The 24,224-nt window shown below is 37.0% G+C and overlaps 3 protein-coding genes and 1 long non-coding RNA gene across 4 annotated transcripts; 3 read left to right on the forward strand and 1 right to left on the reverse strand.

Annotated features, from left to right (window-relative positions):
- Positions 1-950: 950 nt before the first annotated feature.
- Positions 951-5,623, reverse strand: LOC133874170 (transcription factor bHLH140). The gene is made up of 5 exons (XM_062312018.1): positions 5,370-5,623; positions 3,920-4,878; positions 2,545-3,217; positions 2,289-2,459; positions 951-1,448 (listed from the first exon to the last, which is right to left on the reverse strand). Exons 1-5 carry the CDS (start codon positions 5,520-5,522, stop codon positions 1,113-1,115), a joined length of 2,292 nt encoding a protein of 763 aa, XP_062168002.1. The 5' UTR covers positions 5,523-5,623; the 3' UTR covers positions 951-1,112.
- Positions 5,624-6,861: 1,238 nt separating this feature from the next.
- Positions 6,862-7,414, forward strand: LOC133873856 (uncharacterized). The gene is made up of 2 exons (XR_009901171.1): positions 6,862-7,029; positions 7,180-7,414. It is a non-coding gene; the product is annotated as an uncharacterized LOC133873856 (long non-coding RNA).
- A 5,421-nt stretch (positions 7,415-12,835) lies between these two features.
- Positions 12,836-16,492, forward strand: LOC133872301 (receptor-like protein 6). The gene has a single exon (XM_062309780.1). The coding sequence runs from the start codon at positions 13,048-13,050 to the stop codon at positions 16,303-16,305; it is 3,258 nt and encodes a 1,085-aa protein (XP_062165764.1). The 5' UTR covers positions 12,836-13,047; the 3' UTR covers positions 16,306-16,492.
- A 1,876-nt stretch (positions 16,493-18,368) lies between these two features.
- Positions 18,369-21,563, forward strand: LOC133873410 (receptor like protein 22-like). The gene has a single exon (XM_062311117.1). The coding sequence runs from the start codon at positions 18,369-18,371 to the stop codon at positions 21,561-21,563; it is 3,195 nt and encodes a 1,064-aa protein (XP_062167101.1).
- Positions 21,564-24,224: the final 2,661 nt, after the last annotated feature.

Raw genomic sequence — 24,224 nt, forward strand, 5'->3', positions numbered from 1 at the left:
CATCGTCAAGTTTCGAGCTTTTTTGTCCAAATCTCCATCACCAGGCACGATTTCAACATGTAGAGAAGGAGAAACCTTCATTGTACTCTGGGGAAAATACTGACTCTCCCCTCAGCTAGAAGATTTTTTTTAAGCTTTAAATCCTTCGAGGTTACAGATATATTGAGTGGCTTGTAATGAAAATTGTTCTCTAGGAGTCAAAATATCCTACGAGATCTTTGCTTTTCTCTGTCAAAATTTGATTATGATTTTAAGTGCTCTTGGAGATGACATGTCGGGGAATATGAAGATGAATAGGGGCGCGTGATAGGAACCTTTTTTATTTTCCACGAAATACACGAAATGATTGCGTAAGAGAAAAATGACACTAGACCATAAGCGGGATCCATAAAAGTATTCCATTCAGACAATTGCTGAGAAAATAAGCCATAAACGGGATCTGTAAAAGTATTCCATTCAGACAATTGCCGACTAAAAGATGATCCATAAAGCTTATAAACTTACTGCTCTTTGACAGATGGGAGACAAGCCTCTTTTTTTTTTTTTTTTTTTGTTGAATTGGGGAAGGGGAAAAATGGGCGTAATAGTTTTGTACTGTAAAATGTATTTGGATAATGAAGCAAAAAATAGTTTTATTCCTTAAATTCAAAGAAAATAAAAAAGCTCTTTGACTAGTATGCTACTCATATCTCTGCAATAGCGCCATAAATAAGTCATGTATCTAGGTCCATGATTTTGGAATATAGATGACTTGAAAAAGAGAAAATATTTAAATGAAATAGTAAAAGTGGATAACTAAAATAGAGGGTGAGATAATGCTTTGAAAAAATGGATAGCTAAAATAATAAAACAAAATGATTTTTTTAGTTAAAATGGAGAGAAAATTTGTTGAACAGGATATGAATGCTAGCGTTAAACATCCTGTAAATCAGTCCACAAACAAAGATCCATTGTGAGAAGGCAGAAATCGTAAAGTAAATTGTAGATATTGCACAAGGGTTCATATTATCAGAGTGACAAGCCGGACCACCTAAAATCTATTGGTTGAACCAGGGTGGTTTACACTATTTACAACAAAATTTGATGATGCATGAGTCATGACGGATATGCACCTAAGGACCAATGCCAGCACTACATGGTGCTAGCACGAGACGGCCACTTTGAAGCAAAGCAGGTGGAAAGGGGGCTCGGCAGTTGCTAATATGCGATTTTAGCCGAGGTATGGTGGGGTGTGCACTTCTACATAGATGGCAACGCAACTCCATAGATAACTGACTTTCACAATCTCTTAGGGTTGCTTTACCATTATTGCTGACTTCTTCAATTGCATCTTCTGAATCCAAGAAGAAAGCAGTGTTAAATGAGTTCCAGTGCTTCTTGTTCTTCAAATGTTTTGAATCAAAATCTTGGCTAATAACGTGTAGGTGAAGTTGTCGCATTGATGGGGCCTGCAAAGAGGAGAGAGTCAGAAAATGCCTTCTAAGAAACTCAATTTTCAGTTTCCACTATGTATCTCTGACAATTAATCAGCCTGATGTTTGCGCATGACACTAGAAATTGGCAAAGGAACATAAACACACAAAAACTGTAACTAAAGGCCATGGCACATTGGATCATCAAAAACTCCATTCTTTAATTCTTTCCGTAGTACTTAATTATTTCCACTAAATCAGTTCGCATTATAGTAAACAATAATTTTAAATACTTGTATTTAAAGCAACTGTCATCTTGTTTTTCAGACCCCAAATACATGGTTGTCCTTTCTTCTTCTCATTATAGATCATCACTTTGGCTAATATCATCGTGTATGGTAATGCTACATACTATATCTCCATTTCATGGAGTAGATGTGGCAATGCCCGTTAGCCCTTTTATCAACTATTGTGTTAAAAAAAAAAAAATCCAATGGCTAATAGGCATTGCTACATTAGTCTAATGAGATGGAGGTAGGATGAGAGTTTAGTATGTAGCATTTTTCTATCGTGTATTGCTACAGTGACCTGATATTGCATAAAACCAAACCCAGCTAGCTGAGTCTCAAATTTGGCCTCTCATTGGTATTTTAAACTTTTAAACTTATTGGTTTGTAAAAGTAGCTTTTCCTCCAAGCTTTGTCTACGGGCTTAAGGAATAGACTTAATATTACATAATAGTTTCTTATTCCTATTTTTGGCAAATGTCGAACACAAAACCCACTCAGACCCTCACCCAACAGAACCTGAGCGGCTCATAGGCATATAAAGGAGCCGATAAGAAGAAAACTTCAACAAGTACTATAACTTGCATACCAAGTGATATCCAAGGCGGAAGATCAACGATGCATCTTCTTGCAAGAACTTCTCAGCCAATCTCAAACCCACATCATGCATCGTCCTTAACAAATGAAGGTGTTCTTTACGTACATCTGCAAGGCAATCAAGACCTTCATGTCGCGACAACACCAAAAGATGCCTTTTTGCCTGGAAAAGGATTATAAAGATTGTGCTCGTGATGTATGCAACTTAAGCATAAGAAAAGGGAAAAAAGTAAACAATGTAAATTTACCTTGGGATAAAGATCATTCAGTACTACAACATTATCAGATATCTCTAGAACGACGTCCTTATGCCTCTCAGGATGCATGGCAATATGGTAAAGAGCTTGAGCCCATGATCCCCAGACCTTCATCATGCTTCCGTCATTCTTGTCATTGTTCTTCTCTAACTTCCCAGTTCTACAACCAGGGATATCAGCTCCAACTTCATCCCGAGATCCTTTGCACTTTTTGCTTCTACCATTGTCACGGTCACCCTCTCTCTTACTCTTTTGATCATTATTTGGAGAATGCTTCATATTTACACCCTCAGTGTAGTCTTGAAGCTCTGAAGAATTTGGCCCATGGTTTTCACTGCTTCCCTTGGCCAATTTTTCTTGGCTTCTAGCTACAGATGCAAAACCTTCAAATAATGAAGTGTAAGTATCACGGAGAACTTTGCAGCCAGTAATATAGTCATTGTCCAAACAATTTGGTCTCTGTGGGTTCATATTTGGTCCAACAACATGTATGACATGGGTGATCCCTTCCCTACTAAACAAGGGAGAAGTCGAAGGTAGAGGAACAACCACAGCTCTTCCAGGTTGAAGAGATTTAGCTTGTTCTTTGGTTGCAACCTCAAGCGCTGGACCACCGGCATTAAAAATTGCAGCATTCACACCTCCACCTCCAGGTTTCAGTCGCCTGAAAAGGATAATAAATTATTTGATCTTCTTGACATGCAAACTGAACACATAATCATTTTCTTTTGATAAGTAACTGAACATATAATCATAAGCTTAATGCATTGTATTCATTTTCACACACAATATGACAATATCACTGGATTAAAGCAGATATTTGAAGATAAACAATCAACCTTTGCCTGGGCAGCATGCAATGAGTACTCAGCATATTGTAATAAAAGCTACTGGTTGAACCTCATAGGACAAGTAATGAGAATCCATAATAAGCAAAACATCATTGAATTCAGGCAATGCATATTTGAAGATAAACATATAATCATAAGCTTATCCACGTAGTCAAACCAAGGAATGACTAAAGGTTTGATAAACCAGCAGCTTCTAGAGAACATGTTGGAACAATGTTATGAGTCATGGGTTAAATTCAGGCAATGCATATTTGAAGATAAACAATCAACCTTTTGAGTCAGCCTCATATGGTTCAGATACCAAAGAGAACTCAGGAATTTCAAAAAGTTGAACTAGGGATTTTAACTGAGTATTCCTGCTTTAACATGTGCCCCTCTCCTCCCCTCTCCCAATCCTTCCCCCTTCTGTTTTCCTATGACGGCTTTCGGAACAAACAGAATCATTCCATTTCAAGCCACTGCACGACCCATGTACTTGACAAAAAGTAAATATAAGGAAATGATACAAAACATACCAGTTTGCAGCATTAGCTATTACATTGCAGCGTAAACCTCCTTCTGAATAAAGTCGTGTAATATCTCCAACAAAAGTAAAAAACTTATTGGTGTCAATGGTTTTTTTAGCAGCTTTTGCCTTGACCAAAGACAAAATCTTTGATCTAGGAGACAAGTCCACCAACACAAGCCTGGCATTCCCAAGCTTATTTACGAATTCCTCAACTTTCTCGACGATAATATCAGAGGCCTTCTCATGGTCAAATTGAAAATCTGATGTTGAAATAGATGGAAATGCCAGAGTGGGAGGATCATTCAAAGAAACATGACGGCCAACAGAGCAAACTAACAGGTCTTCATCCTTCATCAAGTCCTTACCAGCATTTTCTGGAATCAAAGAAACACTTTCTGGTCCTTTGGAGCCGGAATCCATTTCCTTAATAATCTGAGGAGAAAAGGAACTCTGAATGCTGTTTGCATCAGAGACTGCATTAGCAGCAGGAACCTCTACTTTCTTTAAGAACTTCATTATACCAAGTTGAATTTTGGCATCTGGGTTCTTCTGACCAAAATATCCATTTGGAAGAGTGTCCGATGGACCAAGTGCACTATATGTATTAAGAGAAGCTTCAACATCACTCTCACTCTGGCAAACTGTGATCCGAGTAAACCCTTCACCCAGTTTAGGCAATTCTTTCTTTTGTAGCATTCTGTTCACCACTGCAGCAGCTTTTCCACCTTGCAAGTTTCCTTCGTGCTCCGTCCTTTTAACCGACCGAGATATACATAGCTTAGCTGGAAGATCAAGCACAACACCGTGCACATCTACATTGGGACCACCGAGCTTCACAAATTCCGCACGCTGTTCTCGGTCTAGATTGCATCTGTCAATAAATACACTTTTTCCATCCTTCAGTGCACTAGTTGCACTCTTCAGGCACTGGGCTTTTGTTCCAGATTTACCACCCCCAATGGTGTCCTGCAATAGAAATTGAAAAAGGCGATCTGACTATCACGAAAAAAGATTCTGAACAATTAAAATGACTGAGAATAAAGACCAGAACAGTGATGATCATCAGAACATACGAGGGAACCTCATTTACAAGAAGCGGTTCAACATCGATACACATCACAAATGATTTGAATAATATTAGTATCATGAACAAAACAAGTAACAATAACAGCAGCTAAATTGCATTCTGAGAAATGGGTCATGCATAACTATACGAAATTCTTAGTGATAAAGCAATTGTGATAGATCATTTGCCTGGTGGCCCAGTTGATTATCGCATTTTTCGACGCTGTTCCGCATTTGCTATTAAATTTCACTTTTAATTTCTTTCCTAGAAAAAGCTATCACTTGGTGACACTCATCGCGAAATTCACAAACGCGTGCACATAAAAACAATTCCCTCAATTGTGAACTGGAAACCCATCAAGCATTTCATCGAACACATGATAAACACAGACCTGGCAAATGCGAACCCAGGGTCGTTTAGAGGAGCTCATGACTTGTTCACTGAACGTGGACTTGCCGCTACCTGGTGCACCCACCAATATCACCACGACAGGCTTCTCCTTTGTTTCTTCGCCTTTGCCTTGAGGAGCGTCATCGATGTCCATTTCCACATTCAGAATTTCGATCAGCCTTCTGGAGCTCCTAAAGTTTAAATTGCTTGCTGCGGCGGTGTTTGGTTACGGGTTATGGTTGGCAAGGTAAGCAGATTCTATCCCAGCTTTTTGTATCCTTATTTGCTCAGACAAAAAGTAAAATAATTTCTTTAAATTTCATTTGTTATATTTGATTAAGAGAAATGATTAAAATAACTAATATTATTTTAATTAAATCACAAGCGAACTGACACGTAGATCTTATTGGAAATCCTGTATGGATATGTTTGTTGATGTGTTGTGGGAGTATTTTTTGTTTGAGCAAATAAGTGACTAACCAGATTAGCTATTTTTTTTTATAAAGTGTTAGACATTTAAAACACGTCACATTAACCGATTTAAAATAGGTGTGAAGAGTAGCATACTTTTTTATTCTATCATTATTTTTATTGACATGACAATGTCAATCGACCTTTGATCAACTATTGTTAAAAAAATAATAATTAAGGTTGATTGATACTATCACATCAGCATGGCATAAAAGTGTGGATTCAAGAATTATTTTTTGTCATTAATTTGAAAAAAGTGTTTTGATGTGATGTAAAAATAACAATTATTTTTATATTTTAACGTGCTTTTGGATTTAAAAATAATTTAACAAGATGGATATGAGATAAGATTTGTATTATTTTTCATGTATTTATCTTATCAACGGAAAATGCAAGTGTTTGTCCCATGAGAAATTGAGAATGAATTAGCCTAGTGAACTTTTTTTTAAGCAATTAAGCATGAATTATTTGAATAAATACAAATACACTGCTGCATGCCCAAGTTAAGAAAACTAACACGTTAAGAACTGTCAGAGTAGAAAATTCTATTAAAATTAGATTTAAGAATAATGTGTTTTAAAGATATATACCAATTTAATAAATTGAAGTAAAAGAAAATTTTATACATATTTTAACAAGTTAAGCCGTTTAAATTGAAAATGATGAAAATATTTCTTAATTTTTTTTAAAAAAGTTATAATCCAGATAAAATTTGATCCTAATCTGAACATATCTTTACTTGAATGTTGATAAATCCAAATGGTACAAACAACGGAATGAAATATACACATAGTTATTAATTTCGGGTCATATTTAGAGATTGGTTAGAATTTTAAATATTGTGAGATAATTATAAAATAAAAATATAATTTTTAACTTTTTTTTTTTTTAATATTTGTAAATAAAAATTTGCACCTTTTTCCATCCGATGCTGAATTTAGCCGTAAAATGGTATTTTTAAACGGAAAAAAGAAAAAGAAAAAAAGAAGCAAAAACCAAATACTAACAAAGGTTCAGTGAACCGGCCCGAGAAGTTAAGACTGAACCGTATCGAGTCACTCAGAGCTGGCATTAGGGTTTAGTTGTATAAATCCAAACCCCCTTTACCGTACTCTCGTTTCGCCTCGGAGAATTTAGGGTTTCGAGACACTGCGTCGGTTTTCCTCAGGCCAAACACCATGAGAGCCAAGGTAAGATGTGAATCACTACAATCAATTGTCACTTCTAATTCGGTTCGATACGTTTATCCGATTATAGCTTCAAGTTTAGTACGATTGGGTCCGATTTTAATTTCGCTTGCTCGTGTTTTCCTTTTCTTTTTCTTTGGGAATTTATTTTAGTGGAAGAAGAAACGCATGAGGAGGCTGAAGAGGAAGCGCCGAAAGATGAGGCAGAGATCGAAGTAGAACAAGACAAAGTCGCCTTCAGAGGTTTTCCCTATTTCCATTTGGTCATTTTTCCCTTTTCAATGTCGTATTTTGTGTCTGGAGTCTGCGAGACAAACAGTGGATTTCGCTGTTCCTGTAATGTTTTGACTGAAATTTATCTAATGGTTATTATTAGTTTGGATCTTTATTCTGAGTAATTTTGGCAATAGATGTTGATCAGAATTTTGAGGATTATGGTATTAATTAACAGAGCTATGGGTTCGGATTAAACTTATTTTCTTATATGCATTATCATATAACACGGTTGTTTGTGTCGAGCTGAGTGACAAAACCATTCATCTAAGATAAATACTTCCCTGCTTATAGATTGAAACTTGGAATGCTAAAAGAATCTGTCAAGATCATGTGTGCTTTCCTTATATTCTAGGAGTTTATGTTTATAATTTAAAACTGATTGGTCTGGATCTGTTTCCTGAATTTTGTGTTAGTTGCTTGATTAACATTAGGGATTACATTAGTTTAAGAGTAATAATTATTGCACAACTCTTTTTTATTTTTTATATTTTTTGTAAGATCAACCATTGAATTTGAGGATGTATTATTTTTACATCACATTACTCTACATCAGCTCTACACTAAGATACATTGGGTGTGAGACCCACATATATGGGACCTACATGCATAGGTTCCACGCCCTATATGTCTTGGTTTAGAGTTGATGTAGGGTAATGTGATGTAAAAAAATCATTTTCCTTGGATTTGTTTTCCTACATGTGGGCCCTAAATATTCAATGGTTGATCTTAAAAAAGAAGTTGTTAGAGTTGAGTAAGAAACATTAATCTTGGTTTATCAAAAAAATTGTTGTGTCTTTGGAAATTTTTAAACTCCGATTTGTTCTCTATTGGGGTGGCCGCAATGGATTGACTGAGCTGGTACTGCCCGTGGATTAGGGCTTGCAATTTTTAACAAGATGTTTGAACTTGAAATGATCCAACATGAAATTAGCAGGTTAGAATTGAAGGAGTCTGACCCATTATATTAAATGGGCCGGGTTATGGTAGATCTCTATAATCTTATACTCATACCTCGATACGATATGACTCGAACTTAATACATAACATTTTGGGTTGACAATTTTTTACACGATCCATGAACTCGAAACGAAATTAGTGGGTTAGGATTGATGAGTCATACCTGTTTAATGGGTCGGGTTAAGGTTGATCATATAGTCTTATAGCCATGCCTTAACACGACCTGAACTTTGCATGCGAATGAGATTTGCCACTTTTGCCACCCTTACCATAGACTAACTGATATAGTAGTGTTCGTGGATTGATTGGCTTGGTAGTGCCACCTGGACTGACGTGGTTGATGTGATAAGTATTACGCGCACACCCACATGAATTTATAAAGGAGTAGCAAAATTTGTACTCCAAATATATACCTTAACGAGTAATGCTATATACTATTATTCTATGTTGGCGTGGCATTGCTAATTCATCTTTAGATCAATTATTGTTAAAAGAAAAAAAAAATAAAAAAAAATCTAATGGTGGATTGACCATCTAAAATGGTAGTGGGATAGTGGTATGGTACGCGGCATTTTTCGTAAGAAATTAGTAAGAGTTTTCTTTCCGGATATATCATATTATCAATTTTTCTTTTTTTCCTTGCACGTGAGCAGAGCATAGTAATATGCAAGCTCTATGTAATGCAATGCTCTCTTCGACATGAAATCGCTTTGACCAAAATAATTCTTGTTCTAAAATGCATTTGAATCTCTTCGAAATCAATATGTAATGTAGATATTTTTTGATTTATCAAGTACTTATCCAACCGTATTAAGCATCGAACTGTCAAAGGAGTGTTACACAATCAAGTCATTAGTTCATCCGTTTGAGTCATTAATTGGGAGACTCAATTAGATATAAATATGCAAACATACTAAAATTGAAATGAACACAATTTAATTTCACCCAAAAGGCAAGCCTAATTTATAAGCCTTTTAATAAAAGTGAAATATTGAATGAAGTTATTATTTCTTCTAAACTTAAAATTAAAATTCAGAATGTTTAAATTGAAATTTATAGTTCACAAACTATATAGAACTGAATATAAATTCGGTTAAATTGAAAGTAATTTAGGTATGCTTCTGCTAGCTGTAGTTTGACATACAAGATTCCATCGTAAAAGCTTGGTTAATAAGATTCTAATATAACTTCTTGTATATATTCATCAAAAAAAAAAAAAAAAAAAACTAATTGTACAGGCATTCAAACCTTTTATTAGGAGGGAAAAGAAAAGCAGTAGCAATAGTAAATCATTTTCCACGCTAGTGCCCCCGCGTTGAGGAGGAGACCGGGTAGGGATCCTCAAATTTGTTGTTCAAATTCCATGTAATTCCGGCAATCTTAGAGAGAGGGAGTGTGAAACCTATGTGCTACTTACCTTGGATAGGTGGACATTGTATCCAGCCTGTCTGAAACAAGTGAGTCTCGCACCCTCCTTCTCTGTTGGAGCAGTCCCAAAAAGGAGGGGTGCGAGACCTAACTGCCCCGGGTAGGTGGACACTCGGCTGCCTGAATAGTTGGTCTCACAACCTCCCACACTGAGTTTATTGAAAATTTAGGGAAAGGTTTGGTTCTTCAAAACGATACCAAAACTAATATGATTAACTCAATTTATAACCTTGTTACAATTACTAACAACCTAAGCTGAGACGTTTTACAAGAAACAATACCATTCAAACTTTTCGCAAACAACTTTTACCAATTTATCAATCCTACTTCTACACAAGAGAAATATACAAGTGATTCTGGAATACGTTGTTGCTCCTCTTTATCTCGATCAATCTTATCTGGTTGTATCTAATGCAGTCGTATGTCAATAGTCGGGTTGGTTAGCATTTACGAGGAGATCCAATTTTTCTCCGGTGTATAGACGTCTCAAAGACTTCTAAAGTCAAGAGGGCCATCGTTGCACTTGGGGCGATGATGCAGCTAGTGATCCACATCTATTGCTGGTTGAGAAGTCAAGCCTTACAGGCTTCCCGCGAGCTTTCCGAGCCATCATGTTGAGCATCAATAATTTATGAGGAGGTTCAATTTTTCTTGTGCCGGAAAGAGATTTTAGGAGACTTTCAAAGTCAAATCGGATTGGGACAAATGAAGCAGCTAGTGAAGTTCTAAGCGGAGGCACGTCTATTGCTGGTTGAAAAGTAAAGCAAACAGTGAACCCAATGGTTGAGCTTCGTGGAAAGCCCACAACTTTTGCTACCCATTTGACTGTTCCTGATTGCTATTCTCTCCATCTACCTCTACATAAATATCATTCCACTTTACATCAGTTACTCGAATATCGCACTTTCATCATTCCAATTGAAGCAAATCTTTTGCTAGCTCTTTTACCTCTTATCAAAATTATCATTTAATTAATCACATGTTAAATGCTAAATGATAATTTTAAAAGTAATTTTATTTTTTTTATGAACACTTAATTAACACTTAATGTAATTACTCTAATATAATCCTCTCGCAAATGTTTAGGACTAGAAAGGGTTAATTTATTATTTTTTCTAAACTTGTTTATTGGTGTTGGAGAAATTATCACTCCTCGGTTTGTCAAGCCCATCGAAATTGTTGGGGCCTAGCCGACCGGACAGACGGGCCCGAATACATTGCAACATCCGAGAACGCGGATATCTCGAAACCATCCGGAATTCAAGGGATACAAGTCACAAGTATCTTGCTCCGACTTCTTGTAAAATGTTCGGTTTAAACCATAACTGCTGCCTAGACGTTGAGCCCGTCACCGCAACCGCACAAAGACGCGAATTGGTAAAGCCCCTTGCTAAGTTGTATTTGGTTCATGAAACTACTATTGCAAGCAGATTCGAACACGCAACTACTAAGCATAAGAGAAATGAACACAATTTAATTTCACCCAAAAGGCAAGCCTAATTTAAAAGCCTTTTAATAAAAGTGAAATATTGAATGAAGTTATTATTTCTTCTAAACTTAACACTAAAATTCAGAACGTTTAAATTGAAATTTATAGTTCACTATTTTTATAAAAACTATATAGAACTGAATATAAATTCGGTTCAACAACACCAAAGTCCATACGGTATGGTTCTGCTAGCTATAGTTTGACATACAAGATTCCATCGTAAAAGCTTGGTTAATAAGATTCCAATATAACTTATTGTACATATTCATAAAAAAAAAAATTATAACTAATTGTACAGGCATGCAAACCTTTTAGGAGGGAAAATAAAAGCAGTAGCAATAGTAAATCATTTTCCACGCCAGTGCCCCTGCGTTGAACAGGAATTACGAGGGAAAGGAATTTATTTGGATAGGGATCTTCAAATTTGTTGTTCAAATTACACGTAATCCAGGCAATCTTAAAGAGAGGCTGCGTGATTCAAATTTGTTGTTCAAATTACACGTAATTAAGGCAATCTTAGAGAGGGCTAATGCTTAGGAGAAGTATTTCATCCGGAAAAAATGCTTTTCCATGGCATTATTGTAATTAAAAGTGGCATTACTGTAATATTTTAATTACAATAATGCCATGGAGAACCATTTTTCCCGGATGAAATCCGGAAAAAATGCTTCTCCTAAGCATTGCTCCTTAGAGAGACGGGGCGTGAAACGTACTTATATTGGATATGTTGACATTGCATCCGGACTGTCTAAAACAAGTGGGCCGGCCTTGCACCCTTCTTCCCTGTTGGAGCAGTACTCCTAAGAAAAAGGGGTGCAAGACTTAACTGCCCCGAGTAGGTGGACACTTGGTCTGCCTGTGCAGGCGGCCTTGCACCCTCCCTCTCTCATTGGATTTATTGAAAATTTAGAGAAATGTTTGGTTCTTCGAGACGATACCAAAACTAATATGATTACCTTAATTTATAACCGTGGTACAATTACTAACAACCTAAGCTGAGACGTTACAAGAAACAATACCATTCAAACTTTTCACAAACAACTTTTACCAATTTATCAATCCTACTTCTACACGAGAAATGTACAAGTGACTATCTTGATCCTTCAGTTTGTTGTCATCTGGATTCTGTAATACGTTGTCGCTCCTCTTTATCTCGATCAATCTTATCTGGTTGTATCTCATGCAGTCGTATATAGTCAATAGTCGGGTTGGTTAGCATCTACGAGGAGATCCAATTTTTCTCCGGTGTACAGACATCTCAAAGACTTCTAAAGTCAAGCGGGTCATCGTTGCGCTTGGGGCAATGACGCAGCTAGTGACACACATCTAGTGCTGGTTGAAAAGTCAAGCCTTACGGGCTTCCCGGGAGCTTTCCGAGCCATCATGTTGAGCATGAATAATTTATGAGGACGTTCATTTTTTCTTGTGCCGGAAAGAGATTTTAGGAGACTTTCGAAGTCAAGCGGATTGGGACAAATGAAGCAGCTAGTGAAGTTCTAAGCGGAGGCACCTCTATTGCTGGTTGGAAAGTAAAGCAAACAGTGAACCCAATGTTTGAGCTTCGTGGAAAGCCCACAACTTTTGCTACCCATTTGACTGTTCCTGATTGCTATTCTCTCCATCTTCCTCTACATGCATAAATATCTTTCTACTTTACGTCAGTTACTCGAATATCGCACTTTCATCATTCCAATTGAAGCAAATCTTTTGCTAGCTCTTCTACCTCCTATCCTACGCTTTCGTTTCCACCCCGTGCCAAATCCCTGTGGTTTTTGTCGGCCAATACTTGAATCACAGGCCTCCTGAACCCACCATTAATTTCATCAACGTTTCAATTCTTTATTGTGTGGTCTCTCTCATTACAACCCCCAATGAGAAATCCACTCTTTTCATGGCTTTTCTTGATATCCATATGCTCAATTTTCCCCAGTTTTTGTATCTTTGTGGTGTCTGGCCAATGTTTGGGCAGTCAGAAGTCATTGTTGCTCCAATTGAAGAACAACCTTACATTCTACCCCCTTACATTCAATCCAGCTATGTCCAAAAAACTAGCTCAGTGGAATCAAAGTCACGATTGCTGTTTTTGGGAAGGTGTAAACTGCGCAGAGGGACATGTCATTGGTCTCGATCTGAGCAACGAAGCCATCTCGGGTGGACTTGACAACTTAAGCAGCCTCTTCAATCTTCAAAATCTCGAGAACCTGAGTTTGGCTTACAACTACTTCAACGGTTCTCAAATTCCATCCAAGTTTGACAAACTTGTGAATTTGAGATATTTGAACCTATCAAATGCTGGCTTTGGTGGACAGATTCCAATTGCGATTTCGCACTTACCAAGGTTGGTTTCTCTTGATTTATCTGCCGTTTACTTCCCCGAATTTACTCGTCTGAAACTTGAGAATCCAAACTTAAATATGTTGGTTCAGAACCTTCCGGAGCTTATAGAACTTAATCTTGATGGGGTAAAGATAGCAGCACAAGGGAATGAGTGGTGCCATGCCTTATCTTCTTCACTGCCGAATCTGAGGGTGTTGAGTTTGTCAAATAGTGATCTTTCAGGCCCCATTAATTCCACCTTACTGAAGCTTCAGTCCCTCTCAATTATTCGTCTGGATAATAACAATTTGTCTAGTCCAGTTCCAGAGTTCTTCGCAAATTTCGCAAAATTGACGTCCTTGCGTCTCAGTTCTTCTGGGTTGATTGGAACATTTCCAGAAAACATCTTCCAGGTACCAACACTAGAGATTCTTGACTTGTCTAACAATGTACATCTTAATGGTGTTTTGCCAGATTTTCCTCAGAATGGGTCTCTTCGCACTCTGGTTCTTAGCAATACAAACTTTTCAGGGACATTATCAGATACTATGGGTAACCTTACAAAGTTGTCCAAAATAGATCTTTCAAACTGCAGTTTCAGAGGATCAATGCCGCACTCAATGGCAAAGCTTACCCAATTGCTTTATTTGGACATGTCATCCAACAATTTCATTGGACCAATTCCATCATTCAGCATGGCCAAGAATCTGACCCAAATAAACCTTTCTCGTAATGATCTAATTGGTCATATTACTTCCACTCGCTGGGAAGAGCTTCGGTATCTGGTAAGCCTTGACTTGCGTTACAATTCACTGAATGGGAGTATTCCAGCTTCTCTGTTTTCCCTTCCATCATTGCAAAAATTACAACTTTCCAACAACCAATTTTCTGGTGAACTCAATCAATCTTCTCATGCTTCTTCTGACCTACTGGACACTCTTGATTTAAGTAGCAACAACTTGATAGGGCGAATACCTATGTCTGTCTTTGAACTCAGGGCCCTTAGGATCCTCTCACTTTCTTCAAACAAATTCAATGGCTCCTTGCAGCTTCTTAATGTAATTCAGCAGTTGAGAAATCTTTCAAATCTTGATCTTTCGTACAACATGTTATGGATTGAACATGATGGAACCGATGGAATCAATTCATCTTTGTCGTCCTTTCCCCAGATTACGACATTAAAATTGGCCTCTAGCAAGTTGAAAAAATTTCCTGTTTTCTTGAGAAACCTATCGGAGTTAACCTATCTAGATCTTTCAGACAACCAGATTGACGGAGATGTACCAAACTGGCTCTGGGAACTTCATAAGCTCGTGGGCTTAAATCTCTCTTTTAACAGCCTAGTGACTCTGGAAGGACCTCTATACAATCTTTATTTTTTGAGTGTCCTGGACCTTAGTTCAAACAAGCTCCAGGGACAACTCCCAGTTCTACCACCTTATGCCACGTACTTGGATTTCTCAAGGAATGATTTCAGCTCTGTAATACCAGCTAGTATTGGTGACTCCCTGAATTTTGCTTTTTTCTTCTCTCTTTCTAGCAATAAATTCAAGGGTAGTATCCCAGTATCAATATGCAATGCGACGTATCTTCAAGTTCTAGATCTGTCTAATAATTTCTTCAGTGGAAAAATACCCCAATGCTTGATTGAGATGAGTGGGACTCTTGGTGTACTGAATCTAAGGAGAAACGAACTCAATGGCCCAATTCCTGATTTCTTTACAAGCAATTGTGGTTTACATACTTTGAATCTCAATGGAAACAAAATAGAAGGACAGTTACCAAAGTCCTTGGCCAATTGCATGAAATTGGAGGTCGTAGATATTGGGAACAACCTCGTCAAGGGTAACTTCCCATGTTACTTGAAGAACACATCGATGTTGCGTGTCCTTGTTTTGCGATCTAATAAATTTGATGGGCCCATTGGTTGTTCAGAGCCTAATGCTACCTGGCCAATGCTTCAAATTGTAGACGTAGCTTCAAACAATTTTACCGGTAACCTTCCAAAAGTTCTTGCTTGGAAGGCAATGATGGTTGATGAAAATGAAGCCCAATCAGAGCTCAAGAACCTCCAATTTGAAGTCCTGAGTTTTAATCGATTTTACTATCAAGATGCAACAACAGTTACTTTCAAAGGTCTACAATTGGAGTTGGTGAAGATTCTCACTGTCTTCACCTCGATTGATTTTTCCTGCAACAATCTTGAGGGGCCAATACCAGAAGAATTTAGAGTACTTAAATCACTATATGCACTCAACTTGTCGCACAATGCTCTTACAGGCCAAATTCCACCATCTCTAGCAAACTTGATTAGATTGGAGTCATTAGACTTGTCAAGGAACAAGCTTACAGGGGAGATCCCAGTGGAACTTGCAGATGGTCTGCATTTCCTTTCATTCCTAGACCTTTCGTTCAATCAATTGGTGGGGCAGATTCCACAAATCAAGCAATTTGCTACATTTTCTGAAGCTTCTTATGCAGGAAATAAAGAATTATGTGGCTCTCCTTTGAAAGTGGAATGTGATGGTAATGAATCTAATAATCAGTCACCACCAGCGCCGGCATCATTTCGAACATTTGAAGTAAGTCATTCGAATACTCGGATTGTGATTGATTGGAACAAGATTGATTGGAACTATATAAGTCCTGAACTGGGATTTATTTTTGGCTTTGGGATTGTAATTGCGCCCCTTATGTTTTTAAAGAGATGGAGGATATGGTATTCCAAACAGATTGATAACATTCTTTTCAAGATCTTCCCTCAATTGTATCTCCACAAAGAATATCGTCGAAGACGAAAGCACAGAAATTAGGGGCAGAGGCATTTGTGATAGTTTACGAGAAGTAATGCACCTAAGCTTAGCTTTTGTTTCTTTCTGTTTCAATGTAAGGACCAATAAAAATTGTATCTATGCAATTGGATGCGAGTGCTCTCTTTAAGGTATGATGTTTGTAATTGGCAAGGCTCTATTATTGAAATATACTTTTGTGATATTAGAATTGAGGGTGACTTATTCTTCCATTCCTCTTTTCTTTTCTTTTTTTCTTTTTTGTTTTTTCTTTTCTATTTTTCTAGAATTGTTAGTGCACTTAACGTTCTAATTTTTCTCCTATATAACCCCACACAAAGTAGATTGGAACCAAGACATGGGTAAACAAGTATAGTCCATATTGAGTAATATGTTTGTGTGAAAATAGATCAATGTGGTCTAGGTTTTAGAAACAAAAGGTAAATCAGTACATTTTTTTTACAAAAAAAAAAAAATCTGTAATTAGTAGTGTTTCAAAAAAAAAAATTTCTTAACACCGTTAAAAGATAAAAGTTTTCCTCCAAATCGAGTTAGAGAAAATTTTTCAATCCTACCTATTAAACTGACATATGTCTTTAGAGTACGTGAAAGAAGTTTAGCTTCCCTCAACCAATCCCTTGTAATATTATTTAAACTTATTGGCTCTTTCGGTGAATGTGTTTTGGAGATCGTATTTTTTTTTTTTTTTGAAAAAGTATTTTATGTGACATAAATATGAAAATTTTAAGTGTTTTAATTTATGTTTTAGGCAGTTTGTTAATATTTTTATTTTGAAAAAAAAAAAAAAAAAGGCTTTAACAAACAAAGCCATGATCTTTTCTTATACTCCAACATCCAAATATATAGTATTTTCAGCTTACTTCGTATTTGGTAATGTTAAACATGGCATGAGTTGCTTAGGGCCACAACTCCACATCTATGCCTCTAATCAGACAAAATTTTATTTTATTTTTTTAAAAGAATAACTGATTAGGGGATAAATACTAGTGATTACAAATAATGACGAGGACTAAAAGCACTAAAACCAACTTCCCTACTTTTTGCTTATATATTCAAATAAACTCAACAATAACTTCATTTATTATTCACCTATACCGTTTAAATATTACTTCAAATAAATGCTAGTGGAAAGAAAAAAAAAAGAAAAAAAAAAGAAAAAAAAAAGAAGCTTTTTCTATATTAAAATAATGGTAAGAGAATCACTTTTGCTTTTCCTAAATTTAGGATACAATTTTTGGTTCTGTAAGTGTCCCCTTAATTTAGGAAACAAGAAGAAAATCTTTTTTAAAAAGTTTGTTTTAGAGGATTTTCTAACATTTAGGAAATAAAATGAGTTAAGAAAGCTGTTTCTAGTACTCTAATCCGCTGTGTTTCTCTAATTAATGAATTTTAATTTTAATAGTTTGGTAAGAAGCACTCAAAGGTGGTGCTTCTTTTTTCTTTTCTTTTGCCTCATCAAAAAAAGAAGCACTAACTTTGAGTCTTACCATTAAAAAAAAAAAAAAAAAACAAAAAAAAAAAAAAAAAAACTTTGAGTCTTTGACATTTGAATTTATTCGGACGATTCCATGCACAGTTGTTCTAAGGTGGGTTCGCTTCCACCTATGGGGGGTGGTCGGCCACGAAGGGTCAGCCCGTTTTCAAAACTGGCGGAGTCGTTATGGCATTGGTTTGATTTTCCTTAATTAGGTAGGTAGCGGGAATTCTTCATCATCAGAAGCTTCGAGCAAGAGGGGGAGAACAAACAATATACAAACAGGCGCGCGTTTACTTCCACCATAATGCTCCTGCGCTAACCATTCCATTCTCTTCCAATCTCTCTCTCATCTTTCAGTTTTTCTCGTTCCGCACAGAGATTTTACGAGACTTTCAAAGTGAAGCGGATTTGGACAATGACGAAGCTACGTACTGACGTTCTTTGGAGACGCGCGCCTCGTCGACTGCCCACGAATTCTGCTATATATTATCTCCATCTTCCTCTGCATAAATATCATTCCAGTTTACATCAGTTACTCGTACATCTCCTTTTCATAATTTCCAATTGAAGCAATTCATTACAGCCTCCAATGAGAAATTCACTCTTTTCATGGTTTTTCTTGATGCTTATATGCTCACTTCAGCTCAGCTTCTGTATCTTTGTGGCGTCTGGACAATGTCTTGGCGATCAGCAATCCTTGTTATTGCAATTGAAGAACAGCCTCGTATTCAGCAGTGATTCGTCCACAAAATTGGTCAATTGGAATCAAAGTGCCGATTGCTGTTTATGGGAAGGTGTAAAGTGCAAGGAGGGACATGTCATTGCTCTTGATCTGACCAACGAATCCATCCATGATGGACTCAACAACTTAAGCAGCCTTTTCCAGCTTCAGCATCTCCAGAGCTTGAATTTGGCTTACAACAACTTCAACGGTTCCCCTATTCCATCAGAGTTTGACAAATTGACCGCTTTGAGATATTTGAACCTGTCATATGCGGGCTTCGCAGGGCAGATTCCAATTGCAATTTCGCGCTTAACAAGGCTAGTTATTCTTGATTTCTCTTCCTGTTACTTCCCAATAACTGTTCCTCTGACACTTGAGAATCCAAATTTTAATTTGCTGGTTCAAAACCTTTCGGAGCTTATAGAACTTTATCTTGATGGTGTAAACATATCAGCACAAGGGAATAAGTGGTGCGAGGCCTTATCATCTTCACTGCCGAATCTAAGAGTGCTGAGTTTGTCAAATTGTTATCTGTCAGGCCCTATTGATTCCACCTTACTGAAGCTTCAGTCCCTCTCGATTATTCGTCTTGATAATAACAATTTGTCTACTCCAATTCCAGAGTTCTTCACAAATTTCACAAAATTGACGTCCTTGCGTCTCAGTTCTTCTGGGTTGATTGGCACATTTCCAAGAAAGATCTTCCAGGTACCAACACTAGAGAATATTGACTTGTCTAATAATGTACTACTTCATGGTCCTTTGCCAGATTTTCCACCAAATGAATCTCTTCGCACTTTGGTTCTTAGCAGTACAAGCCTTTCAGGGACATTATCAGATTCTATTGGTAACCTAACAAAGTTGTCCAGAATGGATCTTTCAAACTGCAATTTCAGTGGATCAATGCCACGCTCATTGTCAAAGCTTACCCAATTGATTTATTTGGATATGTCATCCAATAATTTCACCGGATCAATTCCATCACTCAGAATGGCCCAAAAACTGACCCAAATAAACCTTTCTCATAATGATCTAATTGGTCATATTACTTCCACTCACTGGGAAGAGCTTCTGAATTTGGTAAGCCTTGACCTGCGTTACAATTCACTGAATGGAAGTATTCCAGCTTCCTTGTTTTCCCTTCCATTATTGCAAAAATTAGATCTTTCCAACAGCCAATTTTCTGGTCAACTGAATGAAATTCCAAATGTTTCTTCTCACCTTTTGGACACCCTTGATTTGAGTAATAACAACTTGGAAGGGCCAATACCCGTGTCTGTCTTTGAACTACGACGTCTTAAGATCCTCTCACTTTCTTCAAACAACTTCAACGGCTCCTTGCAGCTTAACATGATTCAGCAGTTGAGAAATCTTTCACATCTTGATCTTTCATACAATAGGTTATGGATTGAATATAATAGAACGAATTCATCTTTATCCTCATTTCCCCAGTTGACCATATTAAAATTGGCTTCTAGCAGGTTGAAAAAGTTTCCTGATTTTTTGAGAAACCAATCCAAATTAACCTATTTAGACCTTTCAGACAACCAGATCGACGGAGATATACCAAATTGGATCTGGAAACCAAGTAATCTTCATTATCTAAATCTCTCTTTTAACCATCTGGTGACTTTGGAAGGACCTTTCTCCAATCTTCCTTCTTTGAGTGTATTGGACCTTCGCTCAAACCAGCTCCTGGGACAACTCCCAGTTCTACCACCATCTGCCACTTACCTGGATTTCTCAAGGAATAATTTCAGTGCTGTAATACCAGCTAGTATTGGTGACTCCCTTACTTATGCTTATTTCTTCTCTCTTTCTAGCAATACATTCAATGGGAGTATCCCTGCATCAATATGCAATGCGACATATCTTCAAATTCTGGATCTGTCTAATAATCTCTTCAATGGAAAAATACCCCAGTGCTTGATTGAGATGAGTGGGACTCTTGCGGTGCTGAATCTGAGGAAAAACAAACTCAATGGCTCAATTCCTAATTCTTTTCCAGGCAATTGTATTTTACAAACTTTGAATCTCAATCGAAACCTAATAGAAGGGCGGTTACCTAGGTCTCTAGGCAGTTGCACAAAGTTGGAGGTCTTGGACATTGGGAACAATCTCATCGAGGATACTTTGCCATGTTACTTGAAGAACTACACGTTCATGTTACGCGTCCTTGTTTTGCGATCTAACAAATTTGGCGGGCCCATTGGTTGTTCAGAGCCTAATACCACCTGGCCAATGCTTCAAATTGTAGACCTAGCTTCAAACAATTTTGTCGGTGAACTTCCAAAAGTTTTTGCCTGGAAAGCAATGACGGATTATGAAAATGAGGACCAATCACAGCTCAATCACCGCCAATTTGAAGCCTTCAGTTTCAACCGATTTTACTATCAAGATACAATCACAGTGACCTTGAAAGGTCTAGAATTGGAGTTTGTGAAGATTCTAACTGTCTTGACCTCGATTGACTTTTCGTGCAACAATCTTGAGGGGCCAATACCAGTAGAATATGGAGGGCTTAAATCACTATATGCTCTTAACTTCTCGCACAACGCTCTTACAGGCCAAATTCCACCATCTCTAGCAAACTTGACTCAGCTGGAGTCATTAGACTTGTCAAGGAACAAGCTTGAGGGGGAGATTCCAATGCAACTTGCAGATAGTTTGACTTTCCTTTCTGCCCTAAACCTTTCGTTTAATCATTTGGTGGGACGGATTCCACTGTACAAGCAATTTAATACATTTTCTGAAGCTTCCTATGCAGGAAATAAAGGATTATGTGGGTTCCCTTTGAAAGTAGAATGCACATATGCAGAGCCAAAGCCACCTCCAACACTTGAAGAAAGTCCTTCGAATTATGAGAATGTGATTGATTGGAACCTTATAAGTGCTGAATTGGGAATCATTTTCGGCTTTGGGATTGTAATTGGGCCCCTTATGTTTTTCAAGAGATGGAGGATATGGTATTCCAAATACATTGACGACATTCTTTTTGGGATCTTCCCTCGGTTATATCTCGGCAAAGAATATCGTCGAAGGCCAATGCACAGAAATTAGGGCGAAGGCATTAGTGATAGTTTATGAGAAGTAATGCACTAGCTATTATACGCTTAGCTTTTGGTTCTTTCTGTTTCAATCAAAGGAAAAATAAAAATTGTATCCATGCAATTGGATGCGAGTGTTGTCTTTTAAGGTATGATATTTGTAACTCGCAAGCTATATCATTGAAATACTTTGCTTTTCTTTCTTTTCTTTTTTTTTTTTTTTTTTTTTTTTTTTTTTTTTTTTCTTTTTTATGAATATTGAAATACTTTGCTTTTTTTGTTTTTTGTTTTTTTTTTTTGTTTTTATTACGAATATTGAAATATATACTTTGCTTTTTTTTTTTTTTTTAAATATTATTATAAATATTGAAATACTTTGCTTTTGTTTTTGGTTTTTTTTTATTATGAATATTGAAAGATATACTTTGCTTTTGTTTTTGGTTTTTTTTTTTAATTTATTATTATTATTATTATTATGAATATTGTGGAAGATGCTCAGGCCTTACTTGATTCTCTTGCGATCTGGGGTTCGTTTAGTTTGCCTCATATATATATGGGAAAACTGCAATTTACCCCCCTGATGTTTACACGAATTTTCAATTTTGGAACCAATGTTTAGATTGCTTCAATTGCACCCAAGAAAGTTGAAAAAATTTTCAATCCACCCCCTTCCGTCCAATTGCTCCGTCTGATGAGACGGAAATGGACCCACGTGCGCGGCATGTGACTTATATGCTCTTAACCGGACGAAAATACCCTCAAAAAATTGAGCCGTTGTTTTCTAAATTAAAAAAGACCGGTCCGCTTATGCATTTAAAAATTCAGAAACCAGTTTCAAGTGCAAAGTAAAAACCCGAAAAACATCTCCGGAATCAACAACAAATTTTTGAAGACAGTATTCCTTTGCGGATTATCATCACCAACGAATTTCAGCCGAAATCGACTTTGGGCTAAGGGTTGTCGTGATTAAACTGACCGAAGTGGGTGTTCGATCAAGGTATGTTCAAATAAAAAGACCCCTCTTTTAAATTTAGGGTTTTGTGCAAAAGTAGGTTACGTCGTTTTTGTGTTATGATATCTTTTAAATTCATTCGATAATTCCTTTATTTTGTCTTGAATGAAGCGAAAGAACCGAACTAAAATGTGCTTAGGGTTCCGTCGTTTTTGGGTTATGAAATCTTTGTTTTATTCGGAAGATGCTTTCAATGATTGGCTTTGTATATTTTTTATTGAGAAGTTGCTTTCTTACTGGGTCCGTGTGTTTTGTTGAATTTCAATTACCTTTGTGGCTTTGTATGATGATGGGACCATGTGCTTTGCTTTTACATGTGCATGATGTGCTGCTTTGTGTTGATTTGGTGTTTAAAAAACTGCAATTTACCCCATGAGGAGAAAATGGTACATGATTATGTCTGTGTGTGTAGTTAGTTGGTGTATTGTCTGTTTAAAAAACAACAGTGGTCAGATGAGAAAAATGGTGCCAGTGTGTGAAGTTAGTTGCTGTATTGTGTGTTCAAAAAAGAGTAGTGGTCCCCAGATGAGAAGTTGTGGTTGTGTATATTGGTTGCTGTGTTGTGGTCCCCATATGTCACTTAATGTGTTGTTGGCCTTTATTTAATTTTACAACATGTCACTTACTATGTTTTATTAAATTTACCTCGTAGGATGGCACACAATAAACTAGTGGTTGAGGTCCATTTTGGGGGTAGGTTTGACCGGAGTTTTGGGTGTGAGTATACGGGTGGTGAAGTTGAACTGCACAAAGATAGTGTTGACCTTGATGAACTATCTTTCTTTGAAATTGAAGATATATGTAAGGAATATTGATATAAGTTAGGGGATTTAATGTATTTTAAAGACCCCGTGAAGAGTCTTGCTGATGGGTTGCATTTAATTACTTCAGACCATGATGTGCTGAACCTGTCTGCTTGCCATGATGGGCATGCCATTTTGCAATTATATATTGTGTCTTTTGGGGAAGGAGGAGGTGATGAAGAGGATAGTCAAGATGATAATGAATATGGAGGTAGGGCTGATTTGGATGATCCTTGGTGGGATGATAAGCTTAGTGATACTAAAGACGTATTTGATGTTGGTGTTGATGTTGATAGTTCTGGACCCTCTAATGTACAACATGATAATCCTAGGGTTGAACAAGGTAATGTAGAGGATAATGAAGGGGGTAATGATGAGAATAGTGAAGAGGGTGGTAATGATGAGAATAGTGATGAGGGTGAAGAGGGTGAAGAGGGTGAAGAGGGTGATGAGAAGTGTGAAGAGGGTGGTGATGATGAGAATAGTGAAGAGGGTGGTAATGGTGATAATGAAGATGAAGTTGGTCATGATGACGATGACAATAACTCTGATATGGCTAGAAGTGACATACTTGTCTCACCAGTAGCTAGTGATGAAGAAGTTGAAAATGCAGGATTGGTGGTTGTGTTTGATAGATAGTACTAGCAATGCAGAATTGCTTATTTTTGTGTAATGATTACAATGTGTTTTATGATGTTGGAATGCATTGCAGGTTTTGACATTTGTGTAGTTTTGGAATGCATTGCAGGTTTTGACATTTGTGTGGTTTTGGAATGCATTAACAATATGAACAGGTCAACACTGATTTTGGAGAAATAAATTTTGGGTGTGTCATGCGGTTGATATGGGACAGGGAGAA

Source organism: Alnus glutinosa, chromosome 7, assembly GCF_958979055.1.
Source record: "Alnus glutinosa chromosome 7, dhAlnGlut1.1, whole genome shotgun sequence".
In the NCBI taxonomy this organism is placed as follows: Eukaryota; Viridiplantae; Streptophyta; class Magnoliopsida; order Fagales; family Betulaceae; genus Alnus; species Alnus glutinosa.

What these genes read in the sequence shown, in the direction of transcription:
- LOC133874170 (XM_062312018.1), bottom strand. Translation starts at nt 5,522, where the DNA reads ATGGACATCGATGACGCTCCTCAAGGCAAAGGCGAAGAAACAAAGGAG. An exon ending in ATAGCTAATGCTGCAAACTG is followed by an intron (nt 3,218 to 3,919) that starts GTATGTTTTGTA and finishes TATCCTTTTCAG; the next exon opens with GCGACTGAAACCTGGAGGTG. An exon ending in TGAATGATCTTTATCCCAAG is followed by an intron (nt 2,460 to 2,544) that starts GTAAATTTACAT and finishes ATCCTTTTCCAG; the next exon opens with GCAAAAAGGCATCTTTTGGT.
- LOC133872301 (XM_062309780.1), top strand. Translation starts at nt 13,048, where the DNA reads ATGAGAAATCCACTCTTTTCATGGCTTTTCTTGATATCCATATGCTCA.
- LOC133873410 (XM_062311117.1), top strand. Translation starts at nt 18,369, where the DNA reads ATGAGAAATTCACTCTTTTCATGGTTTTTCTTGATGCTTATATGCTCA.